General features: G+C 53.2%; 1 protein-coding gene across 8 annotated transcripts in view; it reads left to right on the top strand.

The window, feature by feature from the left end:
• Window positions 1-18,490, top strand: part of LOC114203682 (uncharacterized) — a 34,999-nt gene that overhangs the window by 3,908 nt on the left and 12,601 nt on the right. For 5 of the 8 annotated variants that reach the window (XR_015769142.1, XR_015769141.1, XR_015769143.1 and 2 more), the window contains exons 3-4: window positions 1,115-1,201; window positions 1,514-1,643. Coding sequence is in view for 5 of the 8 variants with exons in the window: in XM_088027489.1 (XP_087883615.1) it covers window positions 1,115-1,201; window positions 1,514-1,643 (217 nt within the window). In the remaining 3 variants the exon portion in view is untranslated. Of the gene's footprint in view, window positions 1-13; window positions 769-1,114; window positions 1,202-1,513; window positions 1,644-18,490 lie in introns of those variants that run through there. The other 3 variants (XM_088027488.1, XM_088027491.1, XM_088027490.1) reach the window with 3 other exon arrangements.

The following is an 18,490-nucleotide window of genomic DNA, read 5'->3' as shown; positions in this document are numbered from 1 at the left end:
GTAAGTGGATGTTTCACTTCTGAAGAAACTGCCCAGCCCTTTTCCAAAATGGTTGTATGAGAGCATCCTTGACAACACTGGGTATATTCCCAGTCTTTTTCGTTTAGACATTCTAGGAGGGGTGTAGTGGTATTTCAGTGTGGTTTTAATTTGCATCATCTAATACGAATGATCCGGCTGGCCCGCCACACTGGCGGGAAGCCCGGCAGAGGCAGGCAGAGCCCACGTGTAGGGGTTCAGCTGACGACCAGCCGCCGCCGCTGGACATGTAAGAAACTGTCACGTGATTCCATCCCCCAGCCTCCAGGCCACCCCCACAGATGCCACATGGAGCAGAAACAAGCTGACCCCACCAAGCCCGCCCCAAACGACAGATTCATGAGCAAAACAGATGATTGGTGTTTTAAATCCTTGTTGGGGCGGGGGGGTGTGCAGCGGTAGATAAACGAGAACAGTGAGTCGGCTAGCTGTGATGTTATCACCACTGACGTAATTCTGTTCATCCACCGGTGGTTTATATTCGTCTTCTCAACAAACCCGCAGCTCCTGCAAGACAGACATCAACTCTTCGTTTCTGGAATCCTAGCCCCAGAACCTGACTCCTGACTTTCATTTCTTATCCCTTCAGGTCTTTGCCTTCAACCCTCGGACACTTCACCTTCTCTTAGCCACCTCTCGGGGGCGCGGGGTAGAGGTGTGGAAGAGCTTCGGCTCTCCTGCGGGGCTGTCTGGATTTGAATCCTGTCCCTGCAACTTCTTTTCTAAGCTGTAAGAAGTTAATCAAATTCTTTAACCTCTCTGAGCCTGAATTTATCTCCCACAAAATGGGAACAGCAACACCTACCTCAGAGAGTAGTTAGTCTAAAATGATCCATGTAAAGAACTTAGCAGGATTAGCCTGGTCCCTGCTAGGGTTGTTTTTACTACTGTTGTCTGATGGCTGTCCGGGTTTAAACACACCCTCCCTCGTTCCCTCCCAGGGAGCTTGTCTGCCCAGCTCCTAGCATAACGGCATCAGGTATACGGGTAGTAGGACTTAATATCGATTGTTCTAGGCGATTTACAAACATGAAATCCCTTGGGTTTTTTTAAAATCTGGATTCTCTCTTTATAGGTCCTGTATTGCCAGGCAAAATGTTCTGCCCCTCTGAACCTGCTTCCTGTCCCCCAAAAGGGTACCCCCATGCTGTCTCCCAAACAGGTGTGAATGTAGGGATATGTTATAAGGCACCATCCTGACACAGGTCCCTGATAAATAGTAGCTATTAACACTAGTAACATTTATCCTGTGTTATGTCAGGTAACTAATTATTTTGGAAGGAAAACAAGGGTGGGGGCTGACTTGCTAATGTATATTTTTTGGAGCGTTTCAAGTTTTGTATTATCTATATTGTTTTAAAAATTAAACCTAAATTTTAATAAATTTTAATAATGTTAATAAATTCAAATTATTAATAAAAATTTAAATCTGATATCCTGGGTGCCACATAAATATTTTTATCCTGGTTTATAGGTGAAGACACTGAGTCACAAATACTTGCCCACATTCAAGCAGCCAGCCAAAGCCAGAGCAGGATGAGAACCCATGTCTGCCTGATTCCAGAACCCGTGGCCTTTCCTTGCACTTACTGTCTCGTTTCTGGGTAAGTAGCACTTTGGTGGTCAGACAGCATAATGGATGAGAGTAGCTTCGTAGTGAGAAGCTGGCCCATGCCTGGTCCCCCTTAGGCTTCTGAAGATGGGGTGTCTCCTCAGGCAATCTTCCAGCCAGGAGTCCTGGCCTCCTTGCTTTCCCACATTTGCCCTTGGATGTTTCAGAGGTGCCGACAACTACCCGCCACCCTCTCCTCCCAGGTCCCGTAACTCAGGGTCTCACATGGGCAGCAGTCCCATCTCCAGAACCCAAGTGGGGGCACCCATGGAGTTGGGGAGGTTTGGGAGGGCTTTAGCACCCCGATAATCTCCATCCACTTCTTCCCCCCAAATAATGAAACAGCTTCACGACAAGTCCTCGAATCCCCACTTCCTGACGCTCTTCACTCATTTCTATCCCATCTGTGACCCGTGGCCGCTGGTCAGAGCTCAGTTTCCTGACGTGTCTTTGCTATAGCCTGCCTCCTATTGGCCCTACAGAAATGCAACCCGGGTATTCCAGAAACAACTACGTTCTAAAAAAATTACATCACTGTGGGGCGGGGGTGGGCCTGCGTCATGGGGCCTGGTCCCATCATTTTGCACTTGAGGAACCTGGATGGGGACAGGCAAAGACGCACCTCTGGACAGCGGTGGCCCAGGCTCTCCCGACCCCCAATCACCCGCCAATGCCCTTCTCCCTGAAGGCCCCTCTCCCCTTGCAGGGAACCCGAAACCAAACAAAAACAATGACAAAAACAACACCCTGCCTCCAGGGCTTATGAATGTCCCTGCTAGAGAGGAGAAGATATAGAGTGAGGGAGATTCATGTCAAAAAATGAGGGAAGCAATGGTTATTCCATAACAAACAAAGTCCTCAAGCCTACAGATGAGACCAACAGTCAGACCTCCATGGGACTCGGGGAGTGGGTAAGTGAGTGTGTGGAGTGAGGGCAGGGAGAATATTATGGCCGAAATTTGAGTCTTTCTGAAAAGGTTAGGTCTAGCCACTTAGCTGTGCATGGAAAGAGACTCAGGAAACAATGAAAGAGTCACACTAACTGTGATGTAGGAGCTTCTCAGTGTGGGGCATCGGGTTGTCTGGTGAGAGCAGGTGTCCTCAAAGGGAAGACAAAACAGATTTTGCTCAATCCGCCCCCTCCCCCCCCATGGACATAACTGCCAAAGTGTCTCGGAGTGCTCCCGGGAACACCAGTGACACAGATACAATTACCTTTAAAGGGAAAAGAAGATTCGGAGACAGGACCAGTGTCAGGTATGAAACAGGAAACCCACAGCCCAGTAGAGCTGTTCTAGCTGATCCTTCCGCAGATAAAACTGAGTGGCTTAACACCCTGATGGGAGGCTGTCATTAGACCTTCAACCCAAACCCCACGAGGAAGAGGAAGAAGAGCAAGAATTTTCATTTTTTTAAGCAGAGAAACTTCAAAATAGTGCTGTAACAAGGAAAGCACACATACACTATGTCCCAAAACATTGTATAAAAAAAGAAATGGCATACATATGTTTTTCATTGTAAGTAAATTTACCCCCATCCCCCCGCAACAAACCAACTTTAAATAAACATTGAACTCTAGTTAATGATGTGAAAGCTGAACTGTTTTGGAGGGTGACCTGTCAAGCTTCCATAATGGAGGAGAAAGCTCCTCAGAAACAGATCTTCCAACGAATAACAATTATACACTTTGGACAAAATACAGAACACAGTGCCCTGAGAAATTTGAAGATTGAACAAAAGCAGGCAATTTTTAGAGGGGAGTCAAAACTTGGAGCAGCAGCCTGAAGCACCTGATGCTAAAACTCCAGGACTAAAACCCACCAAGTTCTGGCGCCTCAGAAGACCCCTGGCTGCTAGAGTGAGGAGGACGCCTAATTCCAGTGAAAACTCACCCAAGTCTGGCTGACCCCAGAAATGTGCATGGGGGATGCAAATGATTCCAGACTTGTCAGCCCCCATCGTCCCCGGAGCCAAGACACAGGCACTCCCAAGTTTTAGTGAGATGCCGTGACATTGGAACCTACATATATTGCTGGTGGCAAATTAAAAAAAAGAAAAAAAGTACACTTTGGAAAAGAGTTTGGCAGTCTCTTAAAAAGTTAAATATGTACTTGCCATGAACCCCAGAAATTTTACTCCTAGTTCTCTGTTCAGGAGAGACAGATACAAGACAAAGTCCATACAAAGACTTGGTCACAAGGAAGTGCAGCACCATTCATAACAGCCCAAAGCTGGAAACAACCCACACAACCCTTGAAATGTTGAACAGATAAACTGTGTATGGCCATAAAAGAGAATACCATTCAGCATTAAAAAGGACCAAACTTTTGTCCCTGAGCTTTATTGACATATCATTGACAGTCATGGAACAAACTTTTTTTTTTTTTTTTGGTTGTCAAATGATCCTTTATTGAAACATTTTCCTTTGTAGTTAACTAGCCGGGCATTCCAGCGCACCACTGTTGATGTCATCTGTGATGTCATGAGGGTGGCGGCCATCTACATTGCAGCCCACAGACTGGGCAGTCCCGAGGATCTCTTTAATGGTTCCAGAGAGTTCTCTCTCTAAAGATCGGTGTCACATCTGTTGGGCAATATTGACGATCTCATCAAAAGTGATATTTCCACTGTGCTTACTGTTTTTCTGCTTCTTTCTGTCTCTTGGTGGTTCCTTGAGGGCTTTGATAATCAGGGCAGAGGCAAAAGGTACCACTTCAATCTGGGCCTGTCTGTTCTGAATGGTCAGTTTCACTGTAATCCTTAGACCCTTCCAATCACCAGTTGCCTTGGCGATGTCATCACCAACCTTTTCTGCAGACAGACCCAGCGGGCCTATCTTCGGGGCCAGGGCAGACGTGGCACCGACTTCGCCACCGGTGCACCTCAGGTACACGACTTTGATCTCGTTGGGGTCGAACTTAGGCGGCATGGCGGAGGTGGCTGGTGTTGGATGAACCCGGATTCGGGACGACCGAAGAAAGTTGCACCTTTGCCTCCCCAAGCCGAAAGCCAAAAGATGGAACACACTTTTGATTCATGCTACAATATGGATGAACTTCCAATGCATGCAGCAAAGAGAGGGAAGTCACACAAAACGCCGTATGTTGTATGATTTCCTTGATAGGAAATGTCTACCAAAGCAAATCTCTAGAGGCAGAAGGCAGACCAATCAGTGTCTGGGGATGGGAGTGGGGCCTGACTAACTATAAAAATTCATGACAGAACGTTTTGGATGATAAAAACGTTCTGAACCTGGATTGTGGTGATAGTTGCCCAAATGTATAAATTGATTGGAAATTATCCCAGGGTACATATACGATGGATGAAATTCCTGGCATGTAAAATATATCCCCATAAAGCTAAAATGAACAAACGGAGGAAACACCAACTCGTTTTATGAGTCCAGCATTACACGGACACCAAAACCAGACAGAGAGATCACAAGAAAAATATTTAGGGTGAAGAGTCCCTATGTCTACCATTTACTTTGAAATGTACTGAAACCAAGACAGATTATTGAATGGATGAAGGGATGACCAGATGAATAAAGATGTGACAAAGGATGTTTAGTACAATGGTAGGATCTAGCATTAGGTATTTGGGTGTTCACTGTAAAATTCTTTCAACTTTGCGGTACCTTTGAAATCTTGAATGATAAAACGGAGAAGGAGAATGAAATCATAGCACAGGACACGGCTCAGCTGCGATTATCTTTTATGAAGTCAAACAATGTAAATAATATTGAGTTCATCCAAAAGGGAAAAGAAAAAGTTTAAAAACTAGGTGTCACGGTGCCTAGGTGGATCGTCTGTTGGGCATCTGACTCTCCATTTCAGCTCAGGTCATGGTCTCGGGGTCATGAGAGCAAGCCCTGCGTGAGGCTCCACATTCAGCGGGGAGTCTGCTTGAGATTCTCTTTCCCTCTCTCTCTGCCCTTCCCGTTCATGCTCGCTCTCTCTAAAATAAGAAAGAAAGAAAGAAATCTTAAAAAAAAATAAAAAAAGGTGGCTCACTGAGCTCATACAATTTTGCTGAGCTCCCAGGTACATCCTGGAATAAATTTACATCAAGCCCAGGTCCTTAGTAAACAGGTCATGATAAGCTCAGTTAAAAGGCATTAGCCTTAGTGGCACTTGGGGACTCGAGCCCAGCTTTTGTCATAAGCATCTGCTGAACAGACCCTTTGCTCCTTAAGCATCATGACTCTCATTCCCTTTGGATCACTCAGTGTTGCTCATCTCCCCACAGTCTCCCACCCCCTAAGGTTCCAGGCCATGCAGCACACCTTGCAAGAGTAAGAAAAGCAGCTGTCGTGCTCTGAAAATTGTGCTCTGAGCCAAGTATTTTATCCACCTTATTTGAGTCTTGCCAAAAAGGAAAGGAAGGAAGGAAGGAAGGAAGGAAGAAAAGGTGTCATTGCCCCTTTTACAAGCAAGTAGATAGAGGCTACGATGATTAACTTTATGCGTCAACATGGCTAGGGCAGGGTGCCCAGATGTTTGGTCAAGCATGAGTCTGGGTATTCTTGTGAAAGTATTCTCTAGATGTGATTAACATTGAAACCAGTAGACTGATTAAAGCAGATAACCCGCTGTAACGTGGGTGAGGCTCATGCGTTCACTTCAAGGTCTCAAGAAAAGGACTAAGGTCTCCAGAGGAAAAAGGAATTATGCCCCCTCGACATCAATGATTCCTGGGCTTCCCACCCTGCCTGCCTGCCCTGCATTTCAGACTTGCCCGCCACCAAATCCTTAAGACAAATCTCTCTGTATATACACACATCCTCTATGGCCCTCTCTCTCTTTCTCTATAGTCTCTGTTGTTGACAACTACAGAGGGGGCTCGGGAAAGGTAACGTCTCGGTGTCATACTCCAAGGGGGAGGCAGTGCGGGCATTCGGACCCAGGCCAGGTCAGCTCCAAAGTCACGTTCTTAACCAAACAGGACCACGGCCCTTCCACCCTGGACTCTGGGGGACTGAGTCAGCGGATGCCCCAGATCCAAGTGTCTGAGGTGCCTAACTCCACAGACCCCTCCAGGTGAGGACAGCGGGAGGGAAAGGGCACATCCCTTTTTTCTTTTCTTCTTCTTTTTTTTAATATTTTATTTATATATTTGACAGAGAGAGACATAGCCAGAGAGGGAGCACAAGCAGGGGGAGTAGGAGAGGGAGAAGCAGGCTTCCCCGCGGAGCAGGGAGCCCGATGTGGGGCTCGATCCCAGGACCCTGGGATCAGGACCTGAGCCGAAGGCAGACGCTTAACGACTGAGCCACCCAGGCACCCGAGGGCACATCCCTTTTTTCGAGGCTGCCCAAAGGAGCCTCTCCTCAGCCCCTCCTGAGTCACGGGGGCCACATGGGGTGTCACCTCTCAGGGGGAGATTTGATTAGTCTGATTTGGGTTTCTAGTTCATCCTGACAACCCACACTCCAGATGCAGGGCTGGGAGGCCCCAGGAACCCTCATTCGTAGGTCACGGCGCCACCTACTGGTCCATTGGAGGGCCAGCTGCAGTAACCGAACGCCCCCTGCTCTCTGTGGCCAGGACATCATCCCCATTTTACAGATTGGCAAACAGAGCTTTTGCTCGCCACTTTCCCCCATTCGCTCGATCATGTGCTAGATGCCAGGCACGATACCAGATGCTGGGGGTTCAGAGAGGCCGGTCCTCCACGGAGGGACTGACAGAACGAGTAGGGGAAAGAACCAGCAAAGACAGAGGTGGAAAGAGTAGAGTGGGCACCCCAAAGGGAGGCCAGTTGTCGTGGGAAGGAAAGGCTTCCCCGGGGAGATGCTGGTGATGGTGGGCTGAGGTTTTGAAATTCTGGAGGCGTCTGCCAGGCTGATGGGAGGGGCAATGGGGGATCATTTGATTCTCAAGTCAGGACTCTTCCCCAAGCACAGGAGGACAGGTGCCGGGAAGGGCATCTTAGCGAGCAGAAGATGTGTTTGGCGGAGCGGGACTTGAGAGCAGGGTGTGAGATGGGATCAGTCGCACACGGGGGGCAAATGGGCCAGGACTCGGGCCCCAGCCTCGCACACAGTTGGCCCCAGAGCCCCCTGGGGCACCTCCACCGGTCTCACCATGGAGACCGTGCTCCGCCACGCTAAGGAGTCTGAACACGTCTCCCCAGCAACGGGGAGTCCCGAGGAGCTGTTAGGTTAAGCCAGTGAGTGAAATGATCTGACGTGCGTGGGGAAGGCAACCCTGCCGAGTGGGGATGGGGTGACACCAGAAGCAGGGATCACCCTTGTAGGGATGATCATCGCAGCAGGGGATGCCAACCCTCTGACCTCCAGCAGCGGGGGTGAGGAACGAGAGGCCAGGAGAGACGAGAGATCTGGGGGCACAGACTCGGTTGAGCTGGGCGATGAACTAGAGGTACAGGGAGAAGCCAGGGGGGTGACCAGATGACGCCCCGGCTTGGGGCTCGGTTGACGGTTCGTGGATGTGAAATAAAAGGAGACTTGGAAGACAGGATGACGAGGTTGTTCCTGACATGTTAGCCCGTGGGAGTCCCACCTGTAGCTGCTGGAACATTGCTTGGATGAGCGGAATAGAGACCGGTGACTCCAAGTTGGCAGTGAGTGGAGAAGTCCTCAAGGGGATGAGGCCGTGATGGCATCATTCCTACAAGGCTACACTGTCAGAGACCCCGTACTTGAGCTGCACAAGGCGGCATACAAACCAGCCCGAGACCTTGTGCCTTCCACCAGCATTTCGCCTCGTGCTTAGGGGCCTGCGGTGACTACGGTTTGGCTGGGCAGCCGATTTAGGCTGCGGGTCAGTGGGCTTTGCTTCAGGTCGGGGTCCCATCTGTTTCCCGTGTCTGTCGCTCATGCCGCGTGATCCTCCGAGATACGGTGGCTACTCAGGGCACCATCTAATGACGACAGCAGCGCCCAGGAGGGCTGGTGACCACGCACGTTTCGCCTGAAGGCCTCGGTCGCGCCCCCTGCACACCGTGGCGGCTGCCTAGCTTCTAAAGCAAGGTCCCAGCATGGCTGACGCCAACCAACACGACAGGGCGAGAGCTATGCTCCAAGCCGGTCATGCGCTGCAAGCTCACGGGGCAGACGAACGAGGGACTGAAAATGTCCAGTGTACCACAGCCAGGGAGCGCCTCCCTGTTACACTGTGTGCTCTTCCCTCGCTCCCTGTCCCCAGCCTCAAATGGCCTCCTGGCCCCCTGCCCTGTGCTATAATGCAGCACCTTTGGGTCCATTTCCACATCTTCCCCCAAGCTGTGTGATCCTGGAAACGTCATGTTCCTTCTGAGTCTACATCATCTGCTAAAACCTCACCTCCTGAGACTGTCATAAAGATTACATGGGATGATGTGTAAGAAACACCCTGTCCTGCTCAGGGACCAGCGAAAGTCCTCCCTAACCCACAGATCTCTCAACGACTACCATGTGTCCTGCGGACTCTTAAACCGTCGGCATCCAGTGGTTTCGAGACGCAAGAGAAGTGGCTGGAAGTCTCTGGAGAAATACTGATCAGATTTCCAGCCCCGTTGATTCCAATTCACGTGGAGGGGATTGCTTTAGGTGCCCCAGACGATTCTAAGGCACCCCCACTGGCGTCTAGCACATGCTCAGCTCTTACTCGACTAGTTCACCGGTTTCGTGGGTTAAAGACTCAGGTGTGAGTCCTCGTAACCTTCGGGAGGAGGAACGGAGGCTCTCCGTCCCCAGCCACGCCACCACTGCATGGACGGTGGCGTAGTGCCCACCTGTGTCTGCCGTACGTGGGTGTCCAGACTCCGTTTCACACTCTGCTAACACAGATGCGAACGGTTTTATGTACCACGTTTAGCCTTTGTGATGGCAAATACGACACACAGCCACTAGAGATGAAGAACGTTTCACAAGTAGCCACGGCCAGAGTAATGAACATGTCTGTTTATTCACTTACAAACCTGGTAGCGTGAAAAGAACATCTTAATTAAAATCCGGCTTGATAGAAATACAGGGCACGATGTCACTACCGCCCTCGTGGACTCAGAAATGCTGGTCGCTCTGGGTGCCTAAGATCAGCAGGGCTCCCGAGAAAGATCCCATCCCCTAAAGTGCCTCAAACGTCCTCAGGACCTCGTGCTGTCGCCACCCAGGGACGGGAAGGGGCTGAGCGAACCGCACACTTACAGAGGTAAATAAGGAGTTACGGCCCTGTACAATCATTACAATGGCATTTCCCAGATCCCAAGAGTAGACCCGAGAGTGAAGGGAGAACTGTGCTGCTAGAAACCCTTTGACTGAAAGAAGCTGCAGAAAGGCGTTTGATCTGGGGACGGGAGACTCTGGGAGGAGGATGGGAACCCTCAGAATGAGTGAAGTCACTTTCTTTTTCTCTTTCCTGTCTACACCCACCATGGGACATTCTGGGATAAGGCACGAGAACCCGGCTTGGAGAAGAGAGGTGCTCCCAGGTGCAGTTCTTGGTGCGCAAAGGATCGAAAGATCCTGGCAGAGATCTTTTGAAAGAGATGCCAGAAATACCCTCCCCACCCCTTGTACTTTCTGTCCTTGAGAGACAGAAAACCAACAAGGCAGAAGGTTTGCAAAGGTGAATCCAAACATCAGGCGAATAAAGTCCTACCGGGACATGTGTGATTGTGCATGGGATGCTCTTCTCTGTGAAGTATCGTACAGGAAACCACTCCGACCTTTCACGGACAAGGAGTAGCCAAAAAAGATTAAAATATCCAGTCCTCTTGAAGAATAGTGCAGTTGGTGGGTATGAGAGCCTACAAAGTACAAGAATCAACGTTGACAAGAAAAGGAGGCTTAGGACATTGCAGAGAGAAGAACAACAGTGGTGGTTGAGGGAAGCAGGGAGAAATCTGTACAGCTTGTTCAGCACTCACTGCTTGTCCACAGAACGGGACGAACACCTTAATGATCACTTTACTTCACCCACCGTTTCCTACCGACAGCGAGGTTTCTCCCAAATTCATAAGCCTGCAAATGGCATAGGTCAAGCTGCTCATCAGGGAAGCCTGTGAAGGTTTTCTCCCCAAATTGCCACGTCTGGGCATCAGGAAAAGACTTCCCCAGGTATACACCTCAGATGAGTTCGTCTATGTCCTTTTTTTTTTTTAAGATTTTTTTTATTTGACAGAGAGAGAGAGAGAGAGAGAGAGGGAACACAAGTGGGGGGAGTGGGAGAGGGAGAAGCAGGCTTCCCGCCGAGCAGGGAGCCCGATGCGGGGCTCGATCCCAGGACCCTGGGATCATGCCCTGAGCCGAAGGCAGTCGCTTAACCAACTGAGCCACCCAGGCGCCCCTATCTCCTCTTCTGTATGGGCAGTCAGGTGACACCAATTAGCCGAAACATTAAAGTATTTCTCTAGCACAGAAGCCCGGAACGTCTTAAACTTTCACGTATCGGACTAGCCAGAGAGGACTTTCTGTCCTCAGGCAGGCCGAACTCACGTGCCCTGCATCGTGTGAGTTAACTGGCGATCGCGTCTGGGGTAGAAAGTATGCAGCTTGGGGGCCGGCGTGGTGCCACAGGGGTCCCCGGAGCTTTCTTGCCACTCGCGAATGGAAGAAGCCCTCTCTTTCTTGTGCACTGCTGAATCCCATCGCCCAGTACGGTGCCTGGCCAAAAGAGGCCATAAGGAGACAAGATGGGCTTGTGTGGTGGTGAGGAGGGCCTGGATTCAACGAAAGGGAAACGAGAGCGTGGCGCAACCTGCAGGGGCCGCTGTACCCTCCGAACGCTCTCCATTCAAAGAGCTAGTGACTGGACGACGCGCCAAGCAGGGCTGCACGTGCCGGGAACGCAGCCGTGCCTACGACTGAGGTTCTGTCGAGAGAGGGCAGGGCTTGCAACTGGCGGGAAAGGCAGTCCAACCAACGCAGACTGTACAGGGTGACGAGTTCCACAAGGGAAAGAAAACGGGGCCGCTGACAGTAAGGGAGGGCTGGACCGGGGCCTTCTCAGAAGACGGACTGGCATTTCCTCGGCCCAGACAAGCCAGGAAGGCGCAGAGTGACGACCGGCCCAGAGCTCAGGGCCTCTAAATCCCGCCTCCCAGGTCGGGCCAGGCCCGCGGAGCGGATTTCAGTCGCGCTCCGCTAGAGCCTCGCCCAGGAGGAGCCGAGCGCCTGCGGGTCCAAGACGCCCTTTGGCGCCCTGGACCAGAGTGGCTCTGAGCCGCGACCCACTCGGGGACGGAAGTGGGAACGCGCCTGGAGGGCAGAGCGAAGCCCCGCGCTCCCCACAGCACGGCACGGCGAGCGGCCCACCGCGGACGTCCCGGCTCCACCTGCAGAGGTCAACCGGGCCGGACCCCGCGGCTGCCGCCCAGAGGCCCGGGGCGGGGCCTCGCGACACCCAAACAAGCCCCACGTGGCAGGGGCGGGGCCGCCGCGGGGACGTCACGGCGCGCGCGTGCGCGGGAGCGATCTGGCGCCGGCGTACCCTTGTGGGGCCCGTAAAGCGCGGAAGGTCGCGGTCCCCGGCTTTCCCCGGAACTTTTTGCTCCCTCCGCCCCGCCCCTTTCCCTTCCCCGTTCCCCGCGTTCTGGCGCCGGGACCCCCCAACCCCCGCAGCTGTTGTGGCTGCTGCCCCGCTGCCGCCGGGGTGCTGCTGACCGCGGAGCCCGCGGGGGCCCGTCAGGTAAGGAAGACAGCTGCGGGGCCGCTCTGGCCTCCCCTCCGCGCGCGTCCCCGCGTCCCCCGTTCCTCTCTGGTCTCCCTCGGGGGTGGTCCCGTCCGCCCCTCGTTTCGCGTCGCTTGCGCCGAGTCGCCTGGGGACTCCGGCGGCCCGGGCCGAGAGGGGTCCGCCTCGTCTCTGTCAGCCTGTCCGCGGTTGCGCTCCGTCCGGCCGAGGTGGTCCGGGCCTCGGAGACCCGTGCCCGGCCGCCCCGGGGCCTGCGCACCGGCTCCTCAGGGGGCGTCCGCCGGCTCAGGCCGACGTCCAGAGCGGCCGGGGTGACCTCGCTTCGGGCTCCCGGTCTCGGGCAAGCCCCTAGCGCGCATGAGGCGGGTCTCGCCCGGTCTTCCTCCACTGCGGGTGCGGTTGCTTTCCCGCCTGGAGACGTGCGGTCCGCCTGTGCCTCCCTCACTTGTAAGACCGCTGCAGAGTGCGGCGGCCGAGTTACGGGGAAGAGTGTAGGCCCAGGGCCGTGAGCCGACTTTGTGATGTGTGACCACTCGGGACCGATGTGAAGGACACTGAGATTAGATTCGGGCATCTACAAGTGCAGTTTGCCGGTGTGTGTAAGCGTGACGTACGGGGCCGCGGGGGGAAGGAGGAGGGGAGCCAGCGCTAGCGATTTGTCTTAATTTCTTCAACTTGTCTGATCAGCTGGTGGCACTTGTTGAGAATTACACACCCAGGACCAGCAGGATCCACTCTCCAGAGAAGGAGCGTGGGCTAAATGTGCTGCTGGCTCTTGTGCTGAGGCAGGTGTGGGAAATGTTGTTAATCGCTCTCCACCCGCCGGGCTTCCTAGTCCCCAGCGGCCCGGTTGTGCACACGCTGTGACCATACAGAGGAGCAGCTCAGAGGGACCTGGAGCTGCCCTCTTGTTCATGTTGGTGGAAGCGGATGGGAGCATACCTAGTCCCGATATCGAGGTTGCTTGGCAGATACTTTTCTTCTCAGCAGAAAAGACTGTAGGGTCATCTTAGCTTTTAAAACATGTAATTTATTTTTGGGGCCCCTGGCTTGTTTAGTCGGAAGAGCATGTGACTCTTGATCATGAGTTCCAGCCCGAATGGGGTGTAGAGATTACTTAAAACTTAACATGTATATATTTAGGTGTGTGTGTTTATTTTAAATGTGGTTACGACTTTTATTTCTTTGTTTTTGACATCTTCAGTTTCTTGTCTACCGACTTTCCCTTCTCTGCCGGCAAACTTTGCCTTGGTTTTGCTGCCAAACCTACTTGGGTACTCTGGTGCCTTCCTTTCTTTGTTTGCATCCACTTTAAATCCTTTTCTGTTCTTGTTTGCCCTCACCTCTTCAGTGACTCTTTGAAGGTCATGTTGCACACAGGGTCACAAATCCTTTTCTTGGTTCTTATCACCCTAGGCTTTTTTTTTTTTTAATCACCCTAAGTTTTTAACATTGTTTATTCCATCTTGAGCCTCAACTGTTGTCATGTGTCTTCTGCTACATTTGCAGTTCCTTTTATCCTGCCAGGGGCTGTGTCCTCACAAGTACCCTTTCTTTACTCATCTGATGTTGTTTGAAAGGTAGGAGGGAGGAAAGATCCCAGGGCAGACTCCGGTGCCAGCCCGGCAGGGTTTGACTCCTGGCTCTGCCCCTCACCGGCATTAGAGAAGCTCGGATGAGTTACTTCTCTGTGCCTCAGCTTCGTCAAGTGTAGGAAAGAAACTTTAGTGTCTACCTCGTAGGGTTGTGAGCCTTAAGTCCCTTGTAGGCATGAAGCGGCATCTGGCCGACTGTAACTGCCTATGAAGATACTACCATTTTCTTTTTTAAAGAATTCTTATACGTGATTTAGATATCCCCTCAAATCTGAGGGCTAGCCTTGAGATCCCAGAGTCCTCACTGAACTTTCCCCCCTCTCGTGTGTTCTCTCCTCGCAGCCGTTCGGCAATGTGTATTTCCTAGGTGCCTCCCCTGAATGCTGGGAAAACCATGATCAAGTTATATAATTGGTCTCAGCTCCCAGAGAGCTCCATCATAATAGGAGACTAAAAAGGACCACTTACTGAGTGCTGCTTAGGTGCCCGTTGCCATGTTTTTCCTTCCTGTCTGACCGAGTGTTTGTAGCAACCGTGTGAGGTGGGTAGTCCTAGCTCACCTTATGGATGAGGAGCCCAAGGCACAGGGATGTGGCATAACTTGCTGAAAGAGCTAATGAGAGGTGGGGGGAGGTTTTCCAACCCACGGCTGTCTACCTCTCTCTCAAGCCTACATTCTCAGCAGGGTGGTTGTGCTGTTTCCCTGATTGGCGAACAGACCGTGACACAGTCCGGGAAGCTCTGTGCTGGGAGAAGTGCAGGGTGTGATGGGAGAACATAGAAGAGTCACCTGACCCCGTGTTAGGGGAGAGGAGGTCTGGTAAGATGTCAGATATGCTGAGAGCTGAGGCAGTTACCTTTGGGTGGGGGAGAGTGGCAGGAACTATACTGTTAGGTTTAGAGGAACAGCGTGCCCAGATCCCGGAGGTTTCAGAATCCTGTCCTGTTTGAGGAGTCAATTACAGGTGGTTGCGTGTAGCTCCAGAGAAAGAGAGCAGAGATAAGAAACGAGAGCCAGGGAGTGAAGGATCTTGCCCTTCCTGTGAAGGAGATTGCCTTTTCCTGAGGACATCAGAAAATCATTGAAGGGTTTTAGGCAGGGGCGTGAAACACGATTTGCCTTTGAGAAGACTGGCTCTGAGTCCTGTGTAAGGACTGTGGGGTGTTGGGGAGAACGGTGTACAGAAGCCCCAGAAGTCCCGGGAGGAAGCCTCTGCAGTAATCTGAGCAAGGGTGGCGGCCTGTACTCAGGTAGCTGCAGTGGGAATGGGGAGAAGTGGGAATGAGGGAAACGTGGCTGTGGAATTGTTAGTCCTCGCTGGTTGGCTGCGTAGAGGAGAGGAGAAAGGAGGAGCCCAGGGTAACACCCAGGGTTCTCGAATATGGTGTCACTGGGGGACACAGAAGTGGAGCAGATTTGGAGATTGAGGAGGATGGGTTTCCCTGTCGGAGGTGCCCAGTTTGACCTTCGGGAGCCCAAGTGGACATGCGATTGTTCTGCTTAGAGGTACAGACGCAAAGGTCGAGGCCGCTGTGGGGTGGGCTCTCGGTCACGGTAGGCAGTGAAATCCCCCTGGAGAGTGGTGGCCCGAGGGGAGAAGCTGGTCCCAGAGCACCGTGAGGGACATGGACTCGGAAGGACGGGCCGGGGAGAGAAGCCAGCGAAGACGTGACCAGGGTGGTGGGAGTCAGGATAAAAACCGGGAAAGAGGGTGTGAGTAGCGGGAGCCATGGGCGATGTGCAGTGCTGTGGAGAGGATGTGAGGTGGGGCCGGTGTCCCCGGAAGTTGGCGACGTGAGCCTTCTTGGTGAGAGCAGCGTTCCTGGCTTGGCGGGCAGAAGCCCGACCGCTCTGGGTTCAGGACAGACTGGAAACGGGGAAAAGGGGACAGATCATGTAGGAAGCCCTTTCCTGAAGGTATTTGTCAAGTGAAAAGACAGGCTGTGAGATCACATTAAGAGTCAGTTCTGGGGGCGCCTGGGTGGCTCAGTTGGTTAAGAGACTGCCTTCGGCTCGGGTCATGATCCCAGGGTCCTGGGATCGAGCCCCGCGTCGGGCTCCCTGCTCGGCGGGAAGCCTGCTTTTCCCTCTCCCACTCCCCCTGCTTGTGTTTCCTCTCTCGCTGTGTCTGTGTCAAATAAATAAATAAAATCTTTAAAAAAAAAAAAAAAAGTCCGTTCTGGCTTGACGGCCGGCAGACTCTGCGGTCACTGAGGAGTGAGGAAAGAAGGACACGGGACAGGCGGCGGCACTCAGGTGGGCAGCAGGGCAGCACATCGGGACTGGTAATTTTGTATGATGGGAAATCATCGTTTTAAATTTTATTTATTTACTTGAGAGAGAGAAGGAGCGCAGGTATGTGCGTGCGTGCCTGTGCGTGGGGGAAGGGGCAGAGGGAGAGAGAATCCCGACGTGGGGCTCGATCCCCCCGACACCGAGACCACGACCTGCGCCAAAGCCAGGAGTTGGATATTCAGGCGCCCTGATGGGAAGTTATTACTGCCTCCTATGTTTGTGCTTTTTGCCAAGACCATAGTTTTTACCATTTAGAATTTTTAAAATGACGCTACTCGAAGACAGTTATGGAGCTTTTGTTCTGTTTCTCGGGTGGGTGGGGAGGACTTGAGCATATGAAAACGCCGAGGGTCAGAGCGGAGCACCGAAGGTACGCGGGAGAGGAGCTGGGTCCCAGGGAAGGAGGGAGAGGGGTCTTGTGGCTCTTGTGGGGCGACGAACTCCTGAGAACTCCTGACCCTCTCAGGGAAGGAGAGATGGTTGTAGATGCAAGTGGGATTATCGGTGGAGTTTCAGGGGATGCGATGAGACAGGTTATCTGCTTTGAAGGGAGGAAGAGAGGGGGTGGGGTCCGAGGTTGGGAGAGGAGGAGCGTTGTGGGTTCAGAACCCGAATGTAGACAGACATCTGCCTGAGGCTGAACCCGCAGTGGCCTCGGGGCTAGGCAGGGGGTGCCTGCTAGCCTGAGCCCCAAAGGAACTGGGCCTTTTCGCGTGTGACCAAGCAGTAATAGTTCTGAAGGAAGGAGGAGGAGGATACTCGCCCCCCCCACCCCCCGCGTGGCGAGCTCAGTCGAGTGGGGCTGGCCGTGTGGCGGTGGCCGCTCCCTCAGAAGAGCTGCATCCCGGTGGGGACAGGTGAGACAGTACTGGCGAAGGGCCGGGTGCTTAACTCTGGGAGGGATGTGCTGGAGGGCACGGTGGAGAGGTCTGGAGGGGAGGACCGCAGAGAGAGAGATGGAGGGAGGGACAGAAATTAGTCACGTGGAGACGAGGTTGCAGGAAGAAGCTTCTGTCTTGAGACCCTTGGACAGGGACCGAGGGTGTGAGGCCTGGTGACTACCGCCAGGTGGCCGAGTCATCGGCCCTGGTTGGGTGGGATTTATCCTGGGACGCGGTGTAGGCCTTGCTCGGTCTCCGTCCTGAGATGCTGTGTGGTGATGGACGGGCACCCACACCTTGGCCTTGGACAAGTTGGGCTGTTTGGGGCCCGCCGTGGGGGGCCCGCGCTGGTAGTGGCATGCCGCTGGGCGCACTGTCTGCCGGGGCTCTCCTCTGAAGTCCCCCCTCTCCCCACGCTCGGTGACCCTGCCGTCTCCTGGCAGGTCTGTCTGCGGTTTCCCGAACAGGCCTCTGCTTTGCCGGGAGAGTAATTCTCCCTGGGCCCGATCCCGTACCCTTTCCCTTCTCTGCCTTAGGATGCTAGTTGTCTCGTAGACACGTGTGCTCGGTCACAGCATGTGACACCCGAGGGTGCGGGAGAAGCCCAGCTGGACTAACCCTCCCCTGCTTCCGGGAGGAGGCCTGCCGGTCCTTGAGTCTCCCTCCAGCCCGTGGCCTGTGCAGACCCGGCGCACGCTGTCCGTCACTGCGGCTTTGGGTCCTCTCTCTCTCTCTCCTCTTCCAGGACCTCGTTCTTTGTCACCACCTCTCCTTCCGGACCCACCTCTTTCCCCTTTACTGGCCCTTCCTGCCAGCCGTGAAACAGTCTCCACGGCCCGTGCCTTTATAGACCAAGAACCTTGCTCTGCTCCCATTATTTTCTTGCTGCTGCCTGGTTTTTCCACTCCCTTCGGAGCAGAAAGTGAAGGAGTGGTCTGCACTCCCTCATCTCCTCGCTCTGCAGCTTGCTCTGGTCCGGATTTCATCCCGAGCACTCTCCTGGGAATGTTCTCTTTGGGGACACCAAGGACCTCTGTTGTCAAGTCCCAGCGGGCGGACCCTTGGCCGTCCTGCTGCACCCCCGGGCACCCTCCGTAGCGAACCGCTTCTTAAAACCCTTTCCTCTCTCTCTTCTCGGACACCGCTGCCCAGTTCTCTTTCTGCCTTGCCGCGGCTCCTTCTTGGTCTGTTGCACCACCTCTGTTTGTCCGGATGCTCTGTGCGTCTGCCCAGCGCTCTGTCCTCTGTCCGGTACTTTCTTTCTCTTCCCAAGCTGTATCTGCTGGGGAGCCTCAGGGCTCTTCTTGTTCCTTGGCGTGCCGGGTCTCGGATACCCCACGTGTTCCCCTGGCTGCCGGCCTGGATGTCCAGCTGCTGCCTGGCCTTTTCCCGTGCGTGCCCGCCCGGCGTCTTGCACTTGACCTCTCAGAGGG

This window comes from Eumetopias jubatus, unplaced genomic scaffold, assembly GCF_037043125.1.
Source record: "Eumetopias jubatus isolate StellerSeaLion01/CBP00866 unplaced genomic scaffold, mEumJub1_p1.0 scaffold_10, whole genome shotgun sequence".
Classification (NCBI taxonomy): Eukaryota; Metazoa; Chordata; class Mammalia; order Carnivora; family Otariidae; genus Eumetopias; species Eumetopias jubatus.
This window is presented reverse-complemented; position numbering and strand designations above follow the sequence as displayed.